We start from the raw sequence: 19,431 nt of genomic DNA, 5'->3' as shown, positions 1-19,431 counted from the left end.
CCCAACCTAACCATGTTCACAGAATCATCTAGGTTGAAAGAGACCTCCAAGATCACCCAGTCCAACCTCTGACCTAACGCTAACCAGTCCTCCACTAAACCATATCACTGAGCTCTACATCTAAACGTCTTTTAAAGACCTCCAGGGATGGTGACTCCACCACTTCCCTGGGCAGCCTGTTCCAGTGCCTCACAACCCTTTCGGTAAAGAAGTTCTTCCTAACATCCAACCTAAAACTCCCCTGGCTCAACTTAAGCCCATTCCCCCTCATCCTGTCACCAGGCACGTGGGAGAATAGACCAACCCCCACCTCGCTACAGCCTCCCTTGAGGTACCTGTAGAGAGCGATAAGGTCGCCCCTGAGCCTCCTCTTCTCCAGGCTGAACAAGCCCAGCTCCCTCAGCCGCTCCTCGCAGGACTTGTTCTCCAGGCCCCTCACCAGCTTCGTCGCCCTTCTCTGGACTCGCTTGAGCACCTCCATGTTGAGGGGCCCAAAATTGAACACAGTACTCAAGGTGAGCCTCAGCAGAGCCGAGTCCAGGGGGACAATCACCTCCGTAGCCCCAGTCTGTCCTCTCCTGCCAAGCATCGCGGTGTTCTGCACACCGGGTTGGACCAGATCATCGTGAGGATCTTTCCCAGCTTTAATAATGCTCTCTATAGGTACCTTAAAGGAGGCTGTAGCGAGGTGGACCCAGCCAAGTGCCGGGTCCTGCACCTGGGGCGCAATAACCCCAAGCAGAGCTACAGGCTGGGAGAGGAATGGTTGGAGAGCTGCCAGGCAGAGAAGGACCTGGGAGTGATGGTGGATAGTCGGCCGAATATGAGCCAGCAGTGTGCTCAGGTGGCCAAGAAGGCCAACAGCATCCTGGCTTGTATCAGGAACAGTGTGACCAGCAGGGCTAGGGAGGTGATCGTCCCCCTGTACTCAGCTCTGGTGAGGCCGCACCTCGAGTACTGTGTTCAGTTTTGGGCCCCTCGCTACAAGAAGGACATCGAGGTGCTTGAGCGGGTGCAGAGAAGGGCGACGAAGCTGGTGAGGGGCCTGGAGAACAAGTCCTACGAGGAGCGGCTGAGGGAGCTGGGCTTGTTCAGCCTGGAGAAGAGGAGGCTCAGGGGCGACCTTATCGCTCTCTATGGGTACCTCAAGGGAGGCTGTAGCGAGGTGGGGGTTGGTCTGTTCTCCCACGTGCCTGGTGACAGGACGAGGGGGAATGGGCTTAAGTTGAGCCAGGGGAGTTTTAGGTTGGACGTTAGGAAGAACTTCTTTACCGAAAGGGTTGTTGGACATTGGAACGGGCTGCCCAGGGAAGTGGTGGAGCCACCATCCCTGGAGGTCTTTAGAAGACGTTTAGACGTAGAGCTCAGTGATACGGTTTAGCGGAGGGCTGGTTAGTGCTAGGTCAGAGGTTGGACTGGGTGATGTTGAGCTCTCTTCCAACCTAGAGGATTCTGCGGTTGACGATTCCCTCACAGGCGCTTCCCCGGCGCTAGGACCCGGCGGGGCGGCAGCGGGGCGCCTGCGCGGCTGCGGCGGGCGGCAGCGGGCGGGCAGCTCGGAGCCGGGGCCGGGGCCGGGGCCGGGGCCGGAGCCGGAGCCGGGCGGCAGCGGGAGGAGCAGCGGGCGCCCGCCGCCGGCCCCGCTCTGCGCCCGGCGCGGCGGAGCAGGCGCTGTCCCTTCAGCACCGCCGGGCGCCCCCCGCCGCCCCCTCCCCGGCAGCACCTGTGGGCAGCAGCGCCGCGCTTCTCCTCCTCTTTTATTTTTTTTTTTTAATTTTTAATTTTTCCTCCCCTTTCTATTTTTTCTTTTTTTTTTCTTTTTTCCTCCCCTTTCTTTTTTTTTTTTTTTTCCTTTTTCCTCCCCTTTCTATTTTTTTCTCCCCTTTCTATTTTTTTTTTCCTACCTCCCCTTTCCTTTTTTTTTTTTTTTTTTTTTTTTTTCCTTCCTCCTATGTTTTTGGCCGCGGCCAACCAGCGAAGGGCCCTCCCCCTCCGGCACGGCCCCGCTGCTCCCCCCCAGCCTCCGCCGCAGCGGCCGCGCTCCCGGAGCATGTCCCCCCCTGCCCCTGCCCCTGCCCCTGTCCCCGCCTGAGCCGGGCAGCGGCAGCCCCCGGCGCCGGGAGCGGAGCCGGCCCCGCACGCAGCCGTCCCCTCGCGGGCTCGCTGCCTGCCGTGCTTGCTCGGATGCGTCTGCGACATGCCTGAGAAGAGACGAGATGGGCCAGGGCGACGAGAGCGACCGCATTGTGATCAACGTGGGAGGGACTAGGCACCAGACTTACCGCAGCACCCTCCGCACCCTGCCCGGCACGAGGCTGGCTTGGATCGCCGAGCCCGATGCCCACAGCCACTTCGACTATGACCCCCGCACGGACGAGTTCTTCTTCGACCGCCACCCGGGCGTCTTCGCCCACATCCTGAATTACTACCGCACGGGCAAGCTGCACTGCCCCGCCGACGTCTGCGGGCCCCTGTACGAGGAGGAGCTGGCCTTCTGGGGCATCGATGAGACCGACGTGGAGCCCTGCTGCTGGATGACCTACCGCCAGCACCGCGACGCCGAAGAGGCCCTGGACAGCTTTGGTGGGGCGCCCCTGGATAGCAGCGCCGAGGACGGCGACGTCGATGGCACCGGGGACTCCGGGGACGGGGAAGAGGAGCTGGAGATGACAAAACGCCTGGCGCTCAGCGACTCGCCCGATGGCAGGTCCGGGGGCTTCTGGCGGCGGTGGCAGCCCCGCATCTGGGCGCTCTTCGAGGATCCCTACTCCTCCAGATATGCAAGGGTAAGCCCCGCTGTGCCCTCCTCCCAATGCCCCGGCACCCTCCGGCCCCGTGGCACCCGCACCGGGGGGGGGTCACACACAACGAGGTGGGGGCCGTGGGGACACAACCCACGGGGCACGCAGGTGGACACCGTGGCAGGAGCTCGTGTACTCACCTGGGGGCTGCCAAGGCCCTTATTCTCTCTCCAGCATGCTGCTAAAAACGCACGGGCTGGGGCAGGGTCCCAGGCACGGGCCAGGTGATCCCACGGGAGAAGGGAGAGCTCCGTTCCTGCAGGTCATTTCCCTCCACGCACAGGTTTTGACAGTCAGGTATAGCCCCGTAAGGAGAGGCACCTTTGTCCAGCCCTCTTCTGAGCTACCAGCTCTCTCCCCTTCACGAGATGGAAAAAGGATCACGGGAGCTGGCAGTCCCTGTGGGAGCAGGGGATTTGGAGAGTTTCTTAGCCTGGACTGGAAAGGCAGTCTGTTCTCATACGTACCGTGTTAAATATTTATGATCCTGCTTCTCTGAGAATGGATAATTCAGTCGCTCACTTACCTCCCTACTCTGTCTTTTTCCCTTGTGGGAAAGGCAAAGTATTAATCAGAGGAGAGGGTTCATTCATGTAGCGGGGACACTGTGCTTGACAGGTTTCTTGCCTGGCTGCTGAAGGACAACTCCTCCCTCTCGGTGCCTGCAGTTGTTTGGGGAAGGGGAGCACACACTGGTGCAGTTCCCAGCATAGCTGCGAATAAAGATGGTCTTAAACAGGCACCCGACTCCTCTCAGTCGGTGCCTGCGGTGCTGTTACATACGAGGACAGTGACATTAATTAGGGCCTGATTCTGCAAGGGCAGTTAAAGGTAAGGAGCACATTTACTTCAGGAGCAACAGCAGGATCAAGCCCCAGGGCATCTGTTTGGATAAGCAGGAAAAATAGGTGAAGGATAGTGCCTTCACAAAGAAACGGGCTTGGGTAAGCGTTACTCTGCTCTTAAACATACCTTGCGAAGGCAGAGAGCTGCTGCCAGCCCTCCGTGGGGATGGCTGGTGCTCTGGTGGGGGAGGATGAGCAGTGCTCCTGAGGACGATCAAAGGAGCGAGATCAAATTAAGGGGCGAATTGGATGGATGCAGGAAAGCTGTGGAAAGGCAGGGAGCAGAGACAGGGAAGGTGGTTGTGTATGAATGGGTGGTGGGACCGGCTGCTGGATGGAGGCTTTTGGGCTGAGCAGAGATCTCCAGCAGGGAGCCACCAGGTCTGCAGACTGAATGAATGGGAAAGCTGGAGCAGAGCCTGGAGTTATATCTTGGTGCGTTTCTAAAGGTTCTTGTTTGCATACCCTTTGGAGACTTCCTCCCCGAACAAAGAAGTTAATATTTTAAATGAATTCCTTTAAACAGCACGGAGGATAAAGGAATAATAAAATATTTACCACAACATGAAAGGGTGATGCTGTTGAACTGCAGCTTTCAAATCCCCGATTTCTGCCAAGGGAACATGGAAACAGAGAGGGAAGGCTGGAGGGTATCCTTCAAAAGGCTTAGTTAGCTTCCTTTAATCAAGCCTGACATTAGCAGGCATCGATTTGAATAGCAGATCTCTCTGGTGGCCAGGAATCTGTTGGTAGAACACATCTCAGGTCAAAGCAGTGTGCTTGTCCAAGATGCTGTGGACTGATCCAAAGGCCGAACGCATAAAGCTGCCCCAACAAAAAAGCTACAAACAGATGAGAGGTTAAAACACCATTTTTCTTGGAAACATTCCGATATTTTAGGTTGGAGGGCAAAATATATAACTAATATTAAGAGTCTATGATGTACAAGCTGGAATTCTAGCAGGAAAAAAAAAAAAAAAACAAAACGCGTTTCCTAATGCCCTGAGGGTATTTCCATTTAGGAATAGGCATTTTACGGAGACTTTTTTTTTTTTTTTCCAGTGGTTATTATACCATTTATTCACAGTTACATGTGCATACCTGATGGAATTCAACCCCTGATTTACCTTTAACTTGTTCTTTTTTAAAGGACTGTTAAATTAGGGAAACATGATTTCTGAAGTTAAGTGTATACTGAATATTTCATGGGTTAAATACCATTCCTTAACTCGTATCTATGGAGACACAGGCCGTATGCATTAATATTTTGCATGAAGGAAGATGGCTTTCATCATCAACACATGCACACACTGTCCATTAAGGAGACATTAAAAGACACTTAACATTTTCTAATAAAAGCCATATGTTATGGTTATGGATGTAAAAAGAGACAGGAGTTTGATTTGTGCTTCTCCAACCTAATGACAGACACTGCAAAAAGATCTCAAACTCACAATAGCTAATTTATAGTAAAATAATTGACAGCATCATTAACAAGCGAATGGTATATTAAAGCAATGCTTAGCAAAGTATAGTCAGGCAACAAATCCACCCTTACCTCCCTTATCATTGTGTGTGCTACTTTCAATTACTGACAATTCCAGACATGCAAAAATTAGAATTCACTGCCATTTTGTCAAAAATTTACATCACAAAATTTCTCAGCCTAATTGGATCTTAGACTTGCGCTAATGGTTATTTTATATGTTTGGTGTATGTATTTGACACCAAAATGTATCCCAAGGTAACATCTTAACGTAAGCATCGATTTACATAACCTTTATACCGTTACACTTGAGCAAGTACAAGGGACACGGCATACGAACATAGCTGCAGATCTGAATAAAGCAAGATTTCCCTGGGCTGTATCTGGTATAGTAATGCCGTGAACGATAAGGAACAGGCTAAGGCAGGCTCAGCATTTACTCCAATGTAGCCATTCCTGGAGCATTTCCATGAGCACTGTTTACAAACACAAGCCCTTTGACTGCCTACCAGCACCTAACTGGTACCAAATGGTACCTGATCTCATTGCAGGTCTCAGTGTAGGTGGCCAGGTAGAAGGGAAGAGCACTTGTGTATTTCAGGCAAGATCAGCTAACTGCAAATTTGGTCTGTTGATAAACTTACTTTGACCAAACATAAGATCCCAGTTACTACTTGTTTGTTGTTAGATGCAGCGTAGTTAACAGTGCCCTGTTAAAACAATAGAGGCCAGGTTTAATTACATTCCAGGTTTCTAAATACTAATTCCTTGCGTAACACAATTCATTCTGAGAGATCAAACACTTTGCGTGGTCTTCTAAATCTGAAGAAAAGGTGGCTTGTTTCAAATCACACCTTGCCTTAGACACCTGCCTTAGTAAAGCAAAGAGGTCTTGCAGTTCTCCATACCATAAAGGATCCCATTTGGGTAACGGAGGCAAAGTCTGGTACCTGGAGGTCTGAGCAGAGCAGCAGATGAGGTGATGGAAAAGGCCAGCCTTACAGAGATACCGGGTGCACCTGCAGACCGGCAGCCATCCAAGGGGATTTGCAAAAGCATCTCCTCAGGCAGCTTAAACATCACCACGCGCCAACGGGTACCGGGCACCTAAATCAGTGGGACATTTCTCTAAAGCTTACTAGGACCTTTTGCACAGCTTCAGGCACCTTTGTAAATGTATTTTCCCTACGTAGATACAGAGGGAAAATCCCCTCAGAGTTGCACAGACATGGTAAAGCAGCGTATCTGGGAGTTAGGTTGTCCTCAGGTTCTGCCTTCTGCACGCGTGAGACCTCATAGGCCTCTGCGCTCACCGTGTGTGAAAAATACTTTCCTAGCACCTCCTCTCCTTCAGTTTTCTGTCTGGCCATGCTGTTCTTACACAAGCCAAGCTCCAGGTGACTTCCTGAAGCACTGGGCCTGCAGGTGTCCGACATCCTTGCCCCCTTCCTTCTCCTCCTCCTCCCCAGCAGGGTAAGGTTGGGCTTGTGGCGGTTCACGGCCACAAGGTCAGTCAGGGTTTGGGAATGTGGAGCTCTCAGCAGAGCTCCTGTGTGAGCACTCACATTCACACTGGACAGTCAGGCTTCGTTAAGGAACCCTAAGGGAAGCTTTTGTAGTCCTTCCACGTCAACATTTTGCCTGTTTTTAAATAAAAGCTGGTTGGGGTCCCATGGAAAGGCTCCAAAAGCTTGATTTGCCATCCTGGCACATACTGCACAGCCCTGATCTGGAAGAGGAAATAAAGGCTCATGGTAAAACTTATTCACCCGTCCTGCCTGTTCTCCCTTGGCACCCTGCAGAAGGATCAGCTTTCCTTGGCAGGTGACTTTGGAAAGGCGAATTTTGGTCACGAGGAAGGAGACAGCGTAAAGGCTAGCAGGGAAGAGATGAGAGAAAGGAATTTCTTCCAGCTTTCTTTTGTACGTTCAGGAGCCCTTCAACCCTGCTGTGTTCATTTAAGCTAGTTCTTCTCCATTTAAAACGCATCCTGTAGGAATGGGAAGGCGTACGGGACCCTAACTCCTGATCCCCCTACTGTCTTGGGAGGCTTCTGCTCAGTCTTTGGCCTGCTGGGCAGAGCTCAGGACCCGGTGAAATCCCCCGGAGAGGTGCAGGTAGGCATCACCCCTCGCGGCGAGGGCTTATACTGCAGCAGTCTCGTGCAGGACATGCTCAGCACAGGAATGCTCCTCGGACAGGCACCTTGGGAGAGCAGACAGGGAGGAGGATAGCGGCCCCACACGCATCCCCTACCCACAGGGGCCCTTCTCCCTGCAGGGGGATTTTGTGGAGCTGCTCTCCCACCTCGGGCCTTTGAGCAAGGTCTCCCCTGCAGAGGCATGGCTAATCCTGCACTGAAGCTGGCTGCAGTAATTCTCACCACATACGCTGACAATTAACTAGAGAGCCTAATTTTAACTGCACGCTGCATTACAGCTCTGGAAAAATGAGAATCCTTCTGCATTAAATGAAGTTTCCCCTGCACTTGTAGTATAATGGAATTACAGATAGACATCTATTAACCACCGTTCTGCCATTCATTATTAACATAGCTCCTCAAATCCCATCTTATTCCTATTTTCTCCCATCAAGAGACACGTTACTGCAAATCCTTACATAACCCATTAGTAAGCACGGCCTCGGCTCCTCTGCATGCTGTCCAAAGCAGCCTTTGCAATCCCAGCTGGAAAGTGTTGGCCATGGCCCAGCTTCTGTCCCTGCTGAGTTAGCCAAGGTGGGAGCAGGCAGGCTCACAAATAACTCCTGTGAGTTGTCCCTCTGGCTTCAGAAGGAATAAATTTTAAAGCTACCACCAAGGGGAAAAAAAAAAAAAAAAAGAAAAAAACTGATCATAGCAACCGTGCAGAACCAGGACTTCATTGGTTCGAGTTGTTCAGGAGCACATAGGAAGAGGGGATGTCTGCCTGGAAAATCTGACAGTCTCTTTGAAGCCACAACCTCACAGGAAGATCAGAGGGATGATGTTACCCACCTGACAAAGCTATGGCTGCGTAGCACAGACTTAGCAGTTTTAATTCATGGAAGGGTGTTTAATCCATTTGCCCATTTCCAATTTTATTTCTATTATCTTAAAACCTTTAAAAAGAACAGCATCTGTTGCCAGTTTCGTGTATATATATATATATATATATAAATATATATATATCTTTAATCTTACTTAATTTTAATGTTTCTAGGTTACAAAATTTACTTGATTTAGCCAAGGCTGTGATTGTATGGATCATACCATCATATGCATACACATATATATGCCTTCCTATCACCAGCACCTCCTACGATGCTGAGTGGGATTTCCATATGAGGAAGGACTTCAAAATTAAACCATCCCAAAATACTTCTAAAAATGTAACCTTGGTGCCACTGAAATCAGTATGAATTTAGTGACTAGTTTCAGAATGATATTTGGTCTCTTCTCTCTTTAAATCCATCCCTATATGCCTTCAGTTATTTTCTTTGCCCTTCCCCTGACATTTGCTATTTTGGTTCTGGTTAGGGGAAAAGAAAAAAAAAAAAAAAAAAAAGGCAACAAAATACTGGTGTTCTGTGTTGGTGCATCACGAGACAAAGGATACAAAGATCCAAAAGATCCATTATTATTTTTATTGTAGAACTGATCAAAAATCGGATATATTAGACTTGCACCTAGGAAAATTATTTTTTCAATTTGTTTTTCCTTCTTTTGAACAGTATTTACTGGTACTCATCTTTCTTATTTTTAAAAATACAAGACTGCTCTGTGTGTATTTATGGTACTACCTTAGTATAGTCTATACATACTGCCTTTCTTTTACCATAAGGAGAGGTGGTAGCAAACCAGCAACAGAGGGTCCAGCCTTACTGTTACTGAAATTCCCTGCCAAAATTACCAGCCACTTCAAGGACAGAAATGAATTTTCCTGCAGTACGGTTCAGGAGAACAGATTAATTGCAGCGTAGGGCTTTTTTTTTAAAAAAAAAAAAAATATATATACATTGCATGTTTCTGTTCCAAAGCACTGAGGTGCAATAGATCCTAGCACCTTATTAGGAACGTACATTTTCAAATATATGTATTTTCATAACCAATGACCTGAGCACACTGCATCAAAACACAGAGCTCTAATGCTGGCAGAGCTCTTCATGATCTTAGTGGCATTTTTCACTGCAAAGGACTACAGAATACATCCCCATTCAAACCACATGACTTCAATTAATGTTCAATCAAATCATATCCAAGTGCTGTATTTCATAATAAAAAGGGCAAGCAGGGGTATTCAGATTGAAAAATTGAGTCCTAATTGATAATCATGTAAGTGTAAGCCTTTCTCATGCAAATACAGATGGCAAAGCTGAGTTTCCATTTTATATAGGCTTGATTTTATGAGATGCAGTGCATTCTTGTGGGATCACACTAACAGAACAGCCATTTTGAGATCTTTGCAACTGTATTTCAATTAGCTTAGTTACTACATGCTGAATTTGATCTGAGGAAAGAACAGCATTAGAAGGCTGACTTGGCTTTCTCTGCTGAACGTTGCATTACATAAATACGTGATTCACTCCAAACAGTACTCGGAAGGCACGGCGTTAGGATCAGATGAAATCAGAGAAATCTATGGAGAACCACCCCCTCCCTGCAGAATATTTCCCAAATAATTTTTACATCTCTCTCCCATGCTCAGTAAGGACCCAGATTTTGCTGTCTTCGCTCCTCCTCTGCTAGCGATCCCTTACTCCAGGAATGTCCCCGTTTCCTCCAGGCTGAGCACAAGGCACTGCCCGACACGGGTAAAGGTGAAAGGACCAGGCCCTAATTGATTTTTATTTCTTTCAGATATGATTTATAAGATATAATGGGGGCTCTAATAAATCACGCTATAAAAATGAAGAATAAGTCTGAGTCTAAGGCTTTTTACAGTGATTGCTTATGATGTAAGACCCTTTAATGACAGTAAGTTAAAATTGCATTGTAATGGCCCTTTGTAAATGCAATAAATCTCTGCTTTCAGTGCGCTGCGGACAGCCAGCAATGTGTGTGCTGCACATGATCCTCCAGCACAGGCACTCGCTGCTGGCACACTCTTATGTAATTATGTTGATACTTGAGGAGCAGCAGCAAACCTCAGCACTGCTAGATTTACATTGAGAAAATGGTCAGGACCATCCTGGTGTCGTGAAAGCGTGAAACTGCGTAAAATACCTGGCTGGCTTTTTATTTGGAAAATTTGGATAGAATATCCCTTCAAAAAAGCAGGAAGATGGATTATTGTTTTTAAATAACAAAAGGCAAAAATCTATTCCTACTGAGTCTTACAATTTCCCAGAGACAAATACAAGACAGGACAGGCGTTTTGGTCTGTGCAACCAACCTGAATACATCCGATTTTCTTAGTGTCCTGTCCGATCTACTCAGCATCCACACACACAAATCAAATAATGCACAGAAATGCACCAACAGATTAACAGCTCCTTGATTTAACTGCAGCAGAATCCCTCATCCTGCCCACCTTTGCCCTCTAAAAACACATTTGAAGCATTACCTGCATTTCCTTATTGAAATACAGAAAGATCTACTCAGTTCAGCTTGCCTATGACTTCACATGCATCAGAAATTCTGCTGCAGATTTCGCTTTGAAATTTCATCCCAATAACCCCATTCTAGTTGTCACTTTGGGTTCTTGCACTGTTCATTACTCCAGATCAGTTGACAGGTGGAGATGGTGGAGGCCGTCGCTATGATTTGTCCAGGCATAAACTAAATGAAAAACTTCGATCAGAGTATTTCTAATTCGATAACAGACTTCAGGGAAATGTATAAGGAGAACCCGCTACAAAAGGCTGGGCACCTACAACCTCTGTTGGAATGGAGATCATGTCTATGGCATAAAAGGACACGGGCAAGGAGTTAAGAGACTTTCAGTATAGTCCAGCCCTGTCTTGTAGGGCCATTGCCCCAGCTACCACTGATTTTAATGGGATCCAGCCAAGAACCCATGCAGACCCACTTCAGAAAATTAATTTTCAGGACAAAGACAATTGTGAAATTCCCTCAGCACTAAATGCAAAAGGGCTTGCCTCCACAGCAGCCTCCGATCTCTACTCTGAAAACAAAACAACACAATATCGGCCACATTGTGCTATTCCTCTTTCTTTTTTTAGCATGGATCCCCCCATTGCTTACAGTGTGGAGATCTGCAAGAAAGCTAGTGACAGTACGTCTTAGCACTTCTTGGCAGTGTGTCCCGCATGCGGCAGAACTGATTTTAACTCAAGTTTTTTTGGTAAAGCACGTGTCAGGAGAAACCAAGAACAACCGAACTATGCTATAATAACTCAACCAATACCAGATTGAGTCAATCGCTCTTGTTTTTGTTGTTGTTGTGTTGGGGGAAAGGGAAGTAGTAGATCAACTACTATCTGAATTTTGCTTAAGTGATGTTGAAATTTAGTGTTCAGCTGATATGAGTTCAGCGTTTATCCTACCAAGAAGTCCCAAAGGTGCTAGTGATTTCATTAAAAGACCTAATGTAAATTTTAAACTGGTATAGATCTCCTGAAATGTTAGTTATGCCTATGCAGCAGGAAATCAATACTGCAAAAGTGCCTTCACTTTTCTAAAGAAAACATCTTTTGGAGAACCTGCTCCACGAAAAAAAGCTCCTTTTACCTTCTAGGTATCAGTGTGACGTGAACCAAAGGCAAATCACAAGTTTGAAATTCTGTAGCAATTCTATGGTGTCTTCAACTCCAAAACACAAATTTATCTTCACACATTTGATGATCAGCTATAGCAACTCCTGAGGCAGCATGTTTACTGTCTTCAAGGGATATCTGGGCTAGGACAACAGGGTGAGCCTTTGTTCTGATTAGGTGATCGGTAGCTTTCATGCAGAACTGTCCGCATATTGGACTTTCAAGATCTCACTTGTTCAGAAGTGCACACAGAGCTCCATGCTATGAATTTACTAGAAAGCAGGGAGGGAAAAAAAAAAAAAAAAAAGCTGAGATTTGGACAGATGATTGCAAGTAACTGAATTAATGCAGTTATCAAAGAAACATTTGTTAGCAGATCTGACTAAAGTCATTATTTGTGTGCCCTACTTGCTTGCATATGTTAGCTCTGAAGAAACCTCTCTGGGGTTTCAGCTAGCATCTACAGCACACCAGTAGCGTGAAGAAAGGCCATATCCGTATAGCTTCCCAAATGAACGTTTGCAATGGGGCACAGACAGCACATTCTGTTTGCTCATTAAACCAGATCGTTTGGGTATGCCTCAGCCCTCCTCCCTCATTTTCTGTGAATTCTACTCCATGTGGAATCGCAGGATGTTGAGTCTTGGTACATCATTTTCAAAATGGGAAAATAACTTTTCTCAGGTTACTTGCATTTTTTTGTTTTTTGCACTCTAGACGCCCTAAAAGCACCAAGTTAACAATAACAACTGGTGGGAAGAATTTACACTGTGTGGATATAGTTTCGCAAACCAAGCTGGACTAGAGGAGGAAATACCCAAAGCTATGATTCTTCAAAAGGTGTTGTACAGTATTGTACCTGGCTGTGCCCAGAGCTACCTTAGTATTGTTGGTAACTACCTTGTATCAGTCTTGTTAATGCCCAGATTTTTTCTTAAATGGGGTATTAGTAGTTCCCCTTATGGGGGAACTACTAACTTAATGGGGAAGCAGTTCCCCTTATGCAATAATCCAGTGGTTACAGTTTTTGCTAAGGATATGAAATTTCGAGTTTAGTATATTCCTCCAACTGCATGATTTTCAAGTTTTCACCGTCTCTGCTCGGAGGGCTTCCCTGCTTCAGGCAGCCGCATAATCCAGGTGGTTAGTGAGGGTGATCCAGTCTGCACAGCACGGGGAATTCACAAAGCAATACACTGGATATGTGACAAAGCACTTTTTTTCCCAATAATATGGAACTAGGCAGCTGCTCCCATGTGATAATTCCACGCTACTGAACTCAGCAAGGTTAAGAGCAGAAAACAGGTACCTGTAGTGACGTTGCCGGAGACCGCGTGACTTAAATTTTGTAGGATTTGTATATTAAACTGCTTGCCAGTTCAAAGTCAGTGCCTGTGAGGAAGTGACCAGGTGTCATCGGGTGGCTGACTCCATGATGAGCTTCAGTGATCTCTACACAGCCCCTATGGAGAAGGAATGTACAAAATGCACAAAAAATTAGTGTCTCAGTAGAAGTAAAGCCAACTTTTTCACCCCAGAGCCTGAGCAGTTCTTCTGCCGTGCTGAAAAGCGAGCTCCCAAGTCAGTGTAAGGACACACCATGTAATTTGTTCTGAACTAACCTGCATTTCCCAGGGCTATCAATCTGTCACCTTTCAGTCATGCCATGTAAATACATGTATTCTTAAAATCTCTGAAGGCTGCCTTTTCATCAATATTTTAACATAAACATTCTTTTCATTTAAATGGAAATTGATCACTTGCATTTTATTACTTTTTAATATTTCAAAGTGCATTAAAGGAAAGCGATCTCAATTCAACTACTGCCAGGGTAAGTTTAACTTGGAAAAGCACTAGAACAAGTCGTTGCAAGGTTAGTGCCTTTTACAGCACATATGCTTCAGGTCTGGCATAAACAAACAACACAGAAGTGATCGATAAGCATTCTAGCCATTACATTCACTGCCTTCATGATACACACAAAACTAGCCCAAATTCTCAGTAGAAACTCGTGTTAAGTATCCTTTCTCTACCTTATATAAGAGTCTTGTGAGGGGCTTTAATGAAGCGGAGGCAGTTTTTCAGTTTTTCCATCTGTTATCAAATCAACTCCTGCTGGAACAGAAACACAACTGTATTAAAATTTAAAAGTGACAAATACTGGTAAAAAAAAAAAAAAAAGTCTTTCAGTGCTTCAGTAGCTTTGCTGTGCAGCCTAAAGAAGAAAACATTTTGATAATAAATAAAACATTTAAAAACCTGATTTAATTGGAAAAAAAAAAAAAAGACATAGCAGAAAAAAAGAATATAATGGTAAAAGTTGTAAACCAGAGCACAAAAAAGGAGGTTTAAACTAGAAATGTTATACTCCACAGCATTCAGATTTAAGTTTTAATTTGGGGTAATGCCTTATTTTTATATTCCGCAGAAGCTGGGGGGGGGGCAGAGGGGAAGCAAGCTTTAAAATGTGAATGTCACTGAGCTTTTTTAAAAACATCACGTTTATCCTATTTAATATAGGGTCATAAGACCAAGTTGTAGAGTATTCCAAAACCAAATTCTTCTGTCCCTCTTCCCATTTGGAGGCCTAAGGAAGGACCTGCAGGGTAAAACTCCAAAGAACACTCCAGTTTAGCTTCACTTCTGTGCAGTGGACTAAAAATGAATACTTAATATTTATATGAATCATTGTCAGTGTCAAGTAAGAAGAAGTTTATAAAAATAGAACCAAATCAGGGAAAGACTTTTAGATTCAGTGGGTAAATGCCTCTTTACGTACAGTATTATTTATAGGTATTTTTCTAATCTGGTCTGTCATCTTGTCTCTTAAAATTATTAGAAAGGGAAAAAGGAGGAACTACGGCAAACATAGATGCAAAAGTAATCCTGCTGAGAGCTGTGGCACAAGTACGAGCAAAAGCTGGGGAGTTTGGAGCTGTGTTCCTAGGCCTCTCGTTCTCTGTATGTTCTACAAGAAAACCAGATCAGCCTATATATATATATGTAACCACCAAGGTGAAGTACTTTTTTGTGCTTCCTTCATTCCAGTAGGATTTCTTAGTGGTTGTATTTCTGCTAGGAGCAACATAAATAATTGTCCTTTGCTGTTATGGCATTTCTTGCAAATACAAACTTCCCTGGCTCTTGACTTTAACAGCAAGGTCCAATTCAGACCGTCAAGAAATTTCATCTAATCTCTTCTCAGCACGACTAAACCTATTTTAGAAGCGAGACGTCCATGGTTACAGGTGTAGGAATTGTGCTAAACTTTAGCTGAGATCCCAGGTGTGAAGGTTGGGAATGGCAGCTCCTTTTTGCAACCAGGATACTTGCTCACACCGTTCATCCCAACAGCTCCTAAACTTCTGTGGTATCCTTTGCTCCTCGTTTTGAGGACTTCAGCAAAAGGACAAAAATGAGGTTTCTGCTGGGAGGAAGGCTGTATGTGACTTTGGCCAGATACGGCAGAAGGTTGGTCTAGAGGTTTTGCTACAAGAGCTGTGATGTACACAGTGGCATAGGGCTCAGAAGGACATTCAGGAAAGTCTCAGTAGAAGATTTATGTGCTGCAACTACGTTCCTGAGCCCTGTACCACGTTTCCTGAGAGACCAGAAGCTGTAAAAAATCAATAAAGATTTGGATACAAATGGAAAATGCATCTTCTCATTCACTACCTGCACTGCACATGATGCTAGCTGTAATCAAGAACAAATTCCAGATGACCCAAAGCTATCAAGCTGCAGAATCCCTGCTAGCGCTCACTGCAGTCCTGCTATTAAAATGCCCACAGGCCGTGGAAACGCTCTTAAGCCAAGTCACTAGCCTAAATTCTGAATTCTTACAGTTAATAGAACTCACCACTAATTTGCAGTTTAGGTACAACCTTTTTTTTTTTTTTTTTAAAAAAAAAAAATAAACCTACCTTCATCGAAATGCTAAAGAATCACTGGTGGCTTCGAGCTTCTCACTATGCGGAGGCACTGATTTAATTTTTTAAACATACATGGAGAAAGAGACAAGCTGAAAGTGAAGTGTCATTGGTCCTCTTTACCATTTATTCCACAGCCTCATTCGTCTTTGCATTACAGCTTTTGGAAACTCTGCAGATGATGCTTAGGGAGAGCCTTCTCACAATGTACAGCTTTTTATTTTATTTTATTTACTAAGAAACAGCTTTTGGAGTATCAACAGTTATAGTGTGTGTATTCTGCTGTTTAAGATCTACAGCTGGCCAAATACATGTACATATATTTTCTGGAAAACAAACAAACTTTTCTACCCCCTCCTCTTAAAGAGAGTGTATTAAAAGTCTCTTTTCTTCATGAGAAAATAATCATTTTTTCTCCCATTATTAGTTTCTTTCCTCCCTCAACTTTACTTCAGAAAAAAAGTGAAAAGCTAAAATGGTGGGTGGAAAGAGCAAAAGAGCCAGTGGAAGGGGGGAATGACAGAAATATAAAAAGCAGCTTTCTCCACAAACCTACTTAACTGCTACAAGCTTTGGAAAGGAAAAAGCCTTGCCGGTTTGAAGTCTGCAGGACACATAAGGCAAATATCGTTGAACATTTTCAAGGAAAAAAGGACTTTTTTTTCCAATTTCCATTGAGTTATTTCCAAATAACATTCCACACGTCCTGCTTACAGTCCTATAGCTTTGTGTTGGGTGGGTTTTTCTTGTTTGCAAATTAGTTGAGGATAAAAATAGGTTTCCACATAAATCAGGAGGATAGGGGCTCGCTTGTGATTTTTTCTTCACCTTTCTCAGCCTGGCTTTGTGTTTCTGTGTCCCTTTCTGGACAAAAAACCACTCTTTCTTTTAGGAGGATCAACATCATCTCATCCTTCTGGTTGTTCCCCCTTCACCCAGAGGCTGTGGCGCCAGTTCTGTTTTTAAGCACCATTTAATTGTTGTTGGATGACTGACCTGCTGCTCACAGAGCAGGAGATGCTATGCAGCAGAGGAACTGCAGTCATCATCAGGCATTCAAAGGACACTCCTGAAGCAGAAGTACAGAAAATAGTGGGTTCCAGTATAAGCAACGAGAAAGAAAATGTCAGAAGTAGGACATGGCAAATAGGAGACAGGAGGAGGCCTCAGGATTAGAAGAACAAATGACTGTGAGGAGAGGGAGGTCCCACTCTTCAGTGCATTTTGCTGTTGCAAGCTTGCCAATAAATTGTTAGGCTCCACAGTGAAAAACCTCTTGCACTGGAGAAGCCTTTGCTGTAGGGGCATTTGAGGTTCTTGGGCAGTGAGTTCAGATGCACTCATTTTTTTTACTGTGGCCTGAGAAGGTCAAACACCTTGATGGCTGGCACGAGAGCTTGGCAGAGAGAAAAAAAAAAAAAAAAAAAGGCCAAATTCATCTATTTAAAAGCCTATGGGCAGAGACTTCACCATTCCAACCTAGCCAAAACAGCTTCTCCTCTTAAGAGTCCTGTACAATAATTATGGTCTTCACCACACAGAGACTTCTTTCAGCTGTCATCCAACACTAAATGGGATTTCAGGAGAGGGAAATAAAAAAAATAAAAAAGCTGGCCTAATAACTGCATATGGTACTCGTGGAAGTGAGAAGGAGCCACAAGGCTCTTGCTCTGTCAGACCAAAGGATGCAGGTGTCTGTGTCAGTCCCCATAAGTATTATTCCAGGGATGATTCTCATTGCACATCAAATCCAGGGACAATTAGCAGCCCTTGGCCCTTGTTTGACCACGTCACTTAAAAAGGAAGTCTGAAATAAACACAGTCTTCAATTGAGGATATGTGATGTCTAATGAAAAGATGACTCTGTTATGAACATTTAGGATTCAGTGGCAGATACAGCGACTGTGCTGAAACAAGAGGCAAGGCAGAGAAAAGCAGCACCCTCTCGTGTAGGAAGCACAAGAACTCACCAATTCTTGGTCTAACTGCAGAAATGACCTCTGGCAAGCCCCAACTTCTTGATAGTGATTTTTTCCATCTGTAATCAAGAAAACAGAGCACAGTAATTTGGAGATAAAGTTTTACGAATCTCCAGTATCATGTTTGCTTTAAGCAGGTGAAGTGAGGACATCTTTTTGACAGCAGAAAGAAGTGAAGTTCTCCTCAAAATAAATCAGAGGGATCAGAAGGCAATCTTAGATTTGCTTCATTCTGATTATTCAGCATTCCTCAGTAAGATTGGCAGGAAATGAGAAAGCAATGCTTTCATGATTCAGGGAGGTAAAAATTAGGACCATTTAAGACTATCTACAAAACCTTTCTAAACAACAGTTAAAAAAAATCAGATTATTTTTGCTCCTTCAGGTGAAAAATGAAAGCAGAACATGCATAACAGATTACTGACAGTATTGACTACTACAGAATATCTAAGTAATGACAAACTTTAAAAGGGAATATATATATATATATGTATATGTCCCAGAGAAATTTTAAAATGAAGCATGAAGAATTGAAGCACTAGTAGACGTATGCATACCCTACACATTAACTGGTTCCAGTTTACAGCAACCTCATAAAGCCAGAAAATAGTCTACATGAATCTAAGTGAACACAATAATCCAAGTGAAAAATAATCTAAGTGAACCCATCGCCTCCACAACCCGTGTAATCTGAACGGGGATTTCAGACTGAAGGAGGAAGTTATACATCAGCCCTCAAGTGGCAATGGAACGAGCCCTTGACTTTTATCTTGCTTGTTGTCAGCAAACACGCTGCCTTCCCAGAGCAGGCAGACTAAGTATGAGCTGGGAGCTGTGTCTAGCAAAGTGGGTCTCTTCCAAGAAGACCAACACCCTACAGCACGAGATGCCAGAGCAGATGCTGCGTGTGCTGAAGCCCGACATATGCTGAAGCTCCCTGAGCAATCACAGAAAGGCAGAAAGCACACGAGGATCAGTCACATTTTTTTTGGCTGGGGTGGGCTAATCTCTAGGATCATCTTTATTATTATGACAAAGGCACCAGGCAGATATTGAAGATAAGCTGATGGCTTCCTGAGAAAACATGCAGCTGGAGGTGGCAGGGGTGCTACTGCAGATCAGGGTGAGAGGAAAGGAGTCAGGGCAGACAGAAGAATGGCACTTGGACCTTTTCTGTCACTTGCAGTAGGCTAGAACAGGCAGCAAGCTCGCTACTCCCCCAAAGACTCCAGGAGTGAGGCGGACAATACAAGAGTTGCACATCTCCTTTGGAGATACAAATCATTTTGAAAATCTCCTCTAAGACGCAGACCACAAGGTGTGTTGGGCATGCATGAACAGCACGAGACTCACTCACTGGTGCCTTCTTCCACTGTAATAGTCCAGTAATCCCCATTACAGGTGAGCAGAAAATGGCTATGAAATCTCTCAGGGGGCATTCAGGTCCTTGAAAAGAAATGTACAGCTTTTCAAGAGTTAATTGTAACTCATATTTACCATTGCGTTTTTTCTTAATGACATAGAGGGATGGCCTGAAATTGCTTTTATCCTGCTTGTCTAACTCAAGGCATCTAAAATGTCAAACTGGACTTGCCTGTTGTTTTTTTTTTTTTTTTTTTTTTTTTCCTGGAGCAATCCCTGAAGGTACCAGGAATTCCTCCTTTGCTAAATAGAAGAATGAGGGGAAGGTGCTGG

The 19,431-nt window shown here is 45.0% G+C and overlaps 1 protein-coding gene across 3 annotated transcripts in view; it reads left to right on the top strand.

Moving 5' to 3' along the window:
• Nucleotides 1-1,954: 1,954 nt before the first annotated feature.
• Nucleotides 1,955-19,431, top strand: part of KCNC1 (potassium voltage-gated channel subfamily C member 1) — a 102,688-nt gene continuing 85,211 nt past the window's right edge. For 2 of the 3 annotated variants that reach the window (XM_032187718.1, XM_032187717.1), the window contains exon 1: nucleotides 2,152-2,786. In XM_032187718.1, the coding sequence (XP_032043609.1) occupies nucleotides 2,217-2,786 (570 nt within the window). In that variant the 5' untranslated portion in view covers nucleotides 2,152-2,216. Of the gene's footprint in view, nucleotides 2,787-19,431 lie in introns of all 3 variants that reach the window. The other variant, XM_032187719.1, reaches the window with a different exon arrangement.

This window comes from Aythya fuligula, chromosome 5 (genome assembly GCF_009819795.1).
Source record: "Aythya fuligula isolate bAytFul2 chromosome 5, bAytFul2.pri, whole genome shotgun sequence".
NCBI classification, from domain to species: domain Eukaryota; kingdom Metazoa; phylum Chordata; class Aves; order Anseriformes; family Anatidae; genus Aythya; species Aythya fuligula.
This window is presented reverse-complemented; position numbering and strand designations above follow the sequence as displayed.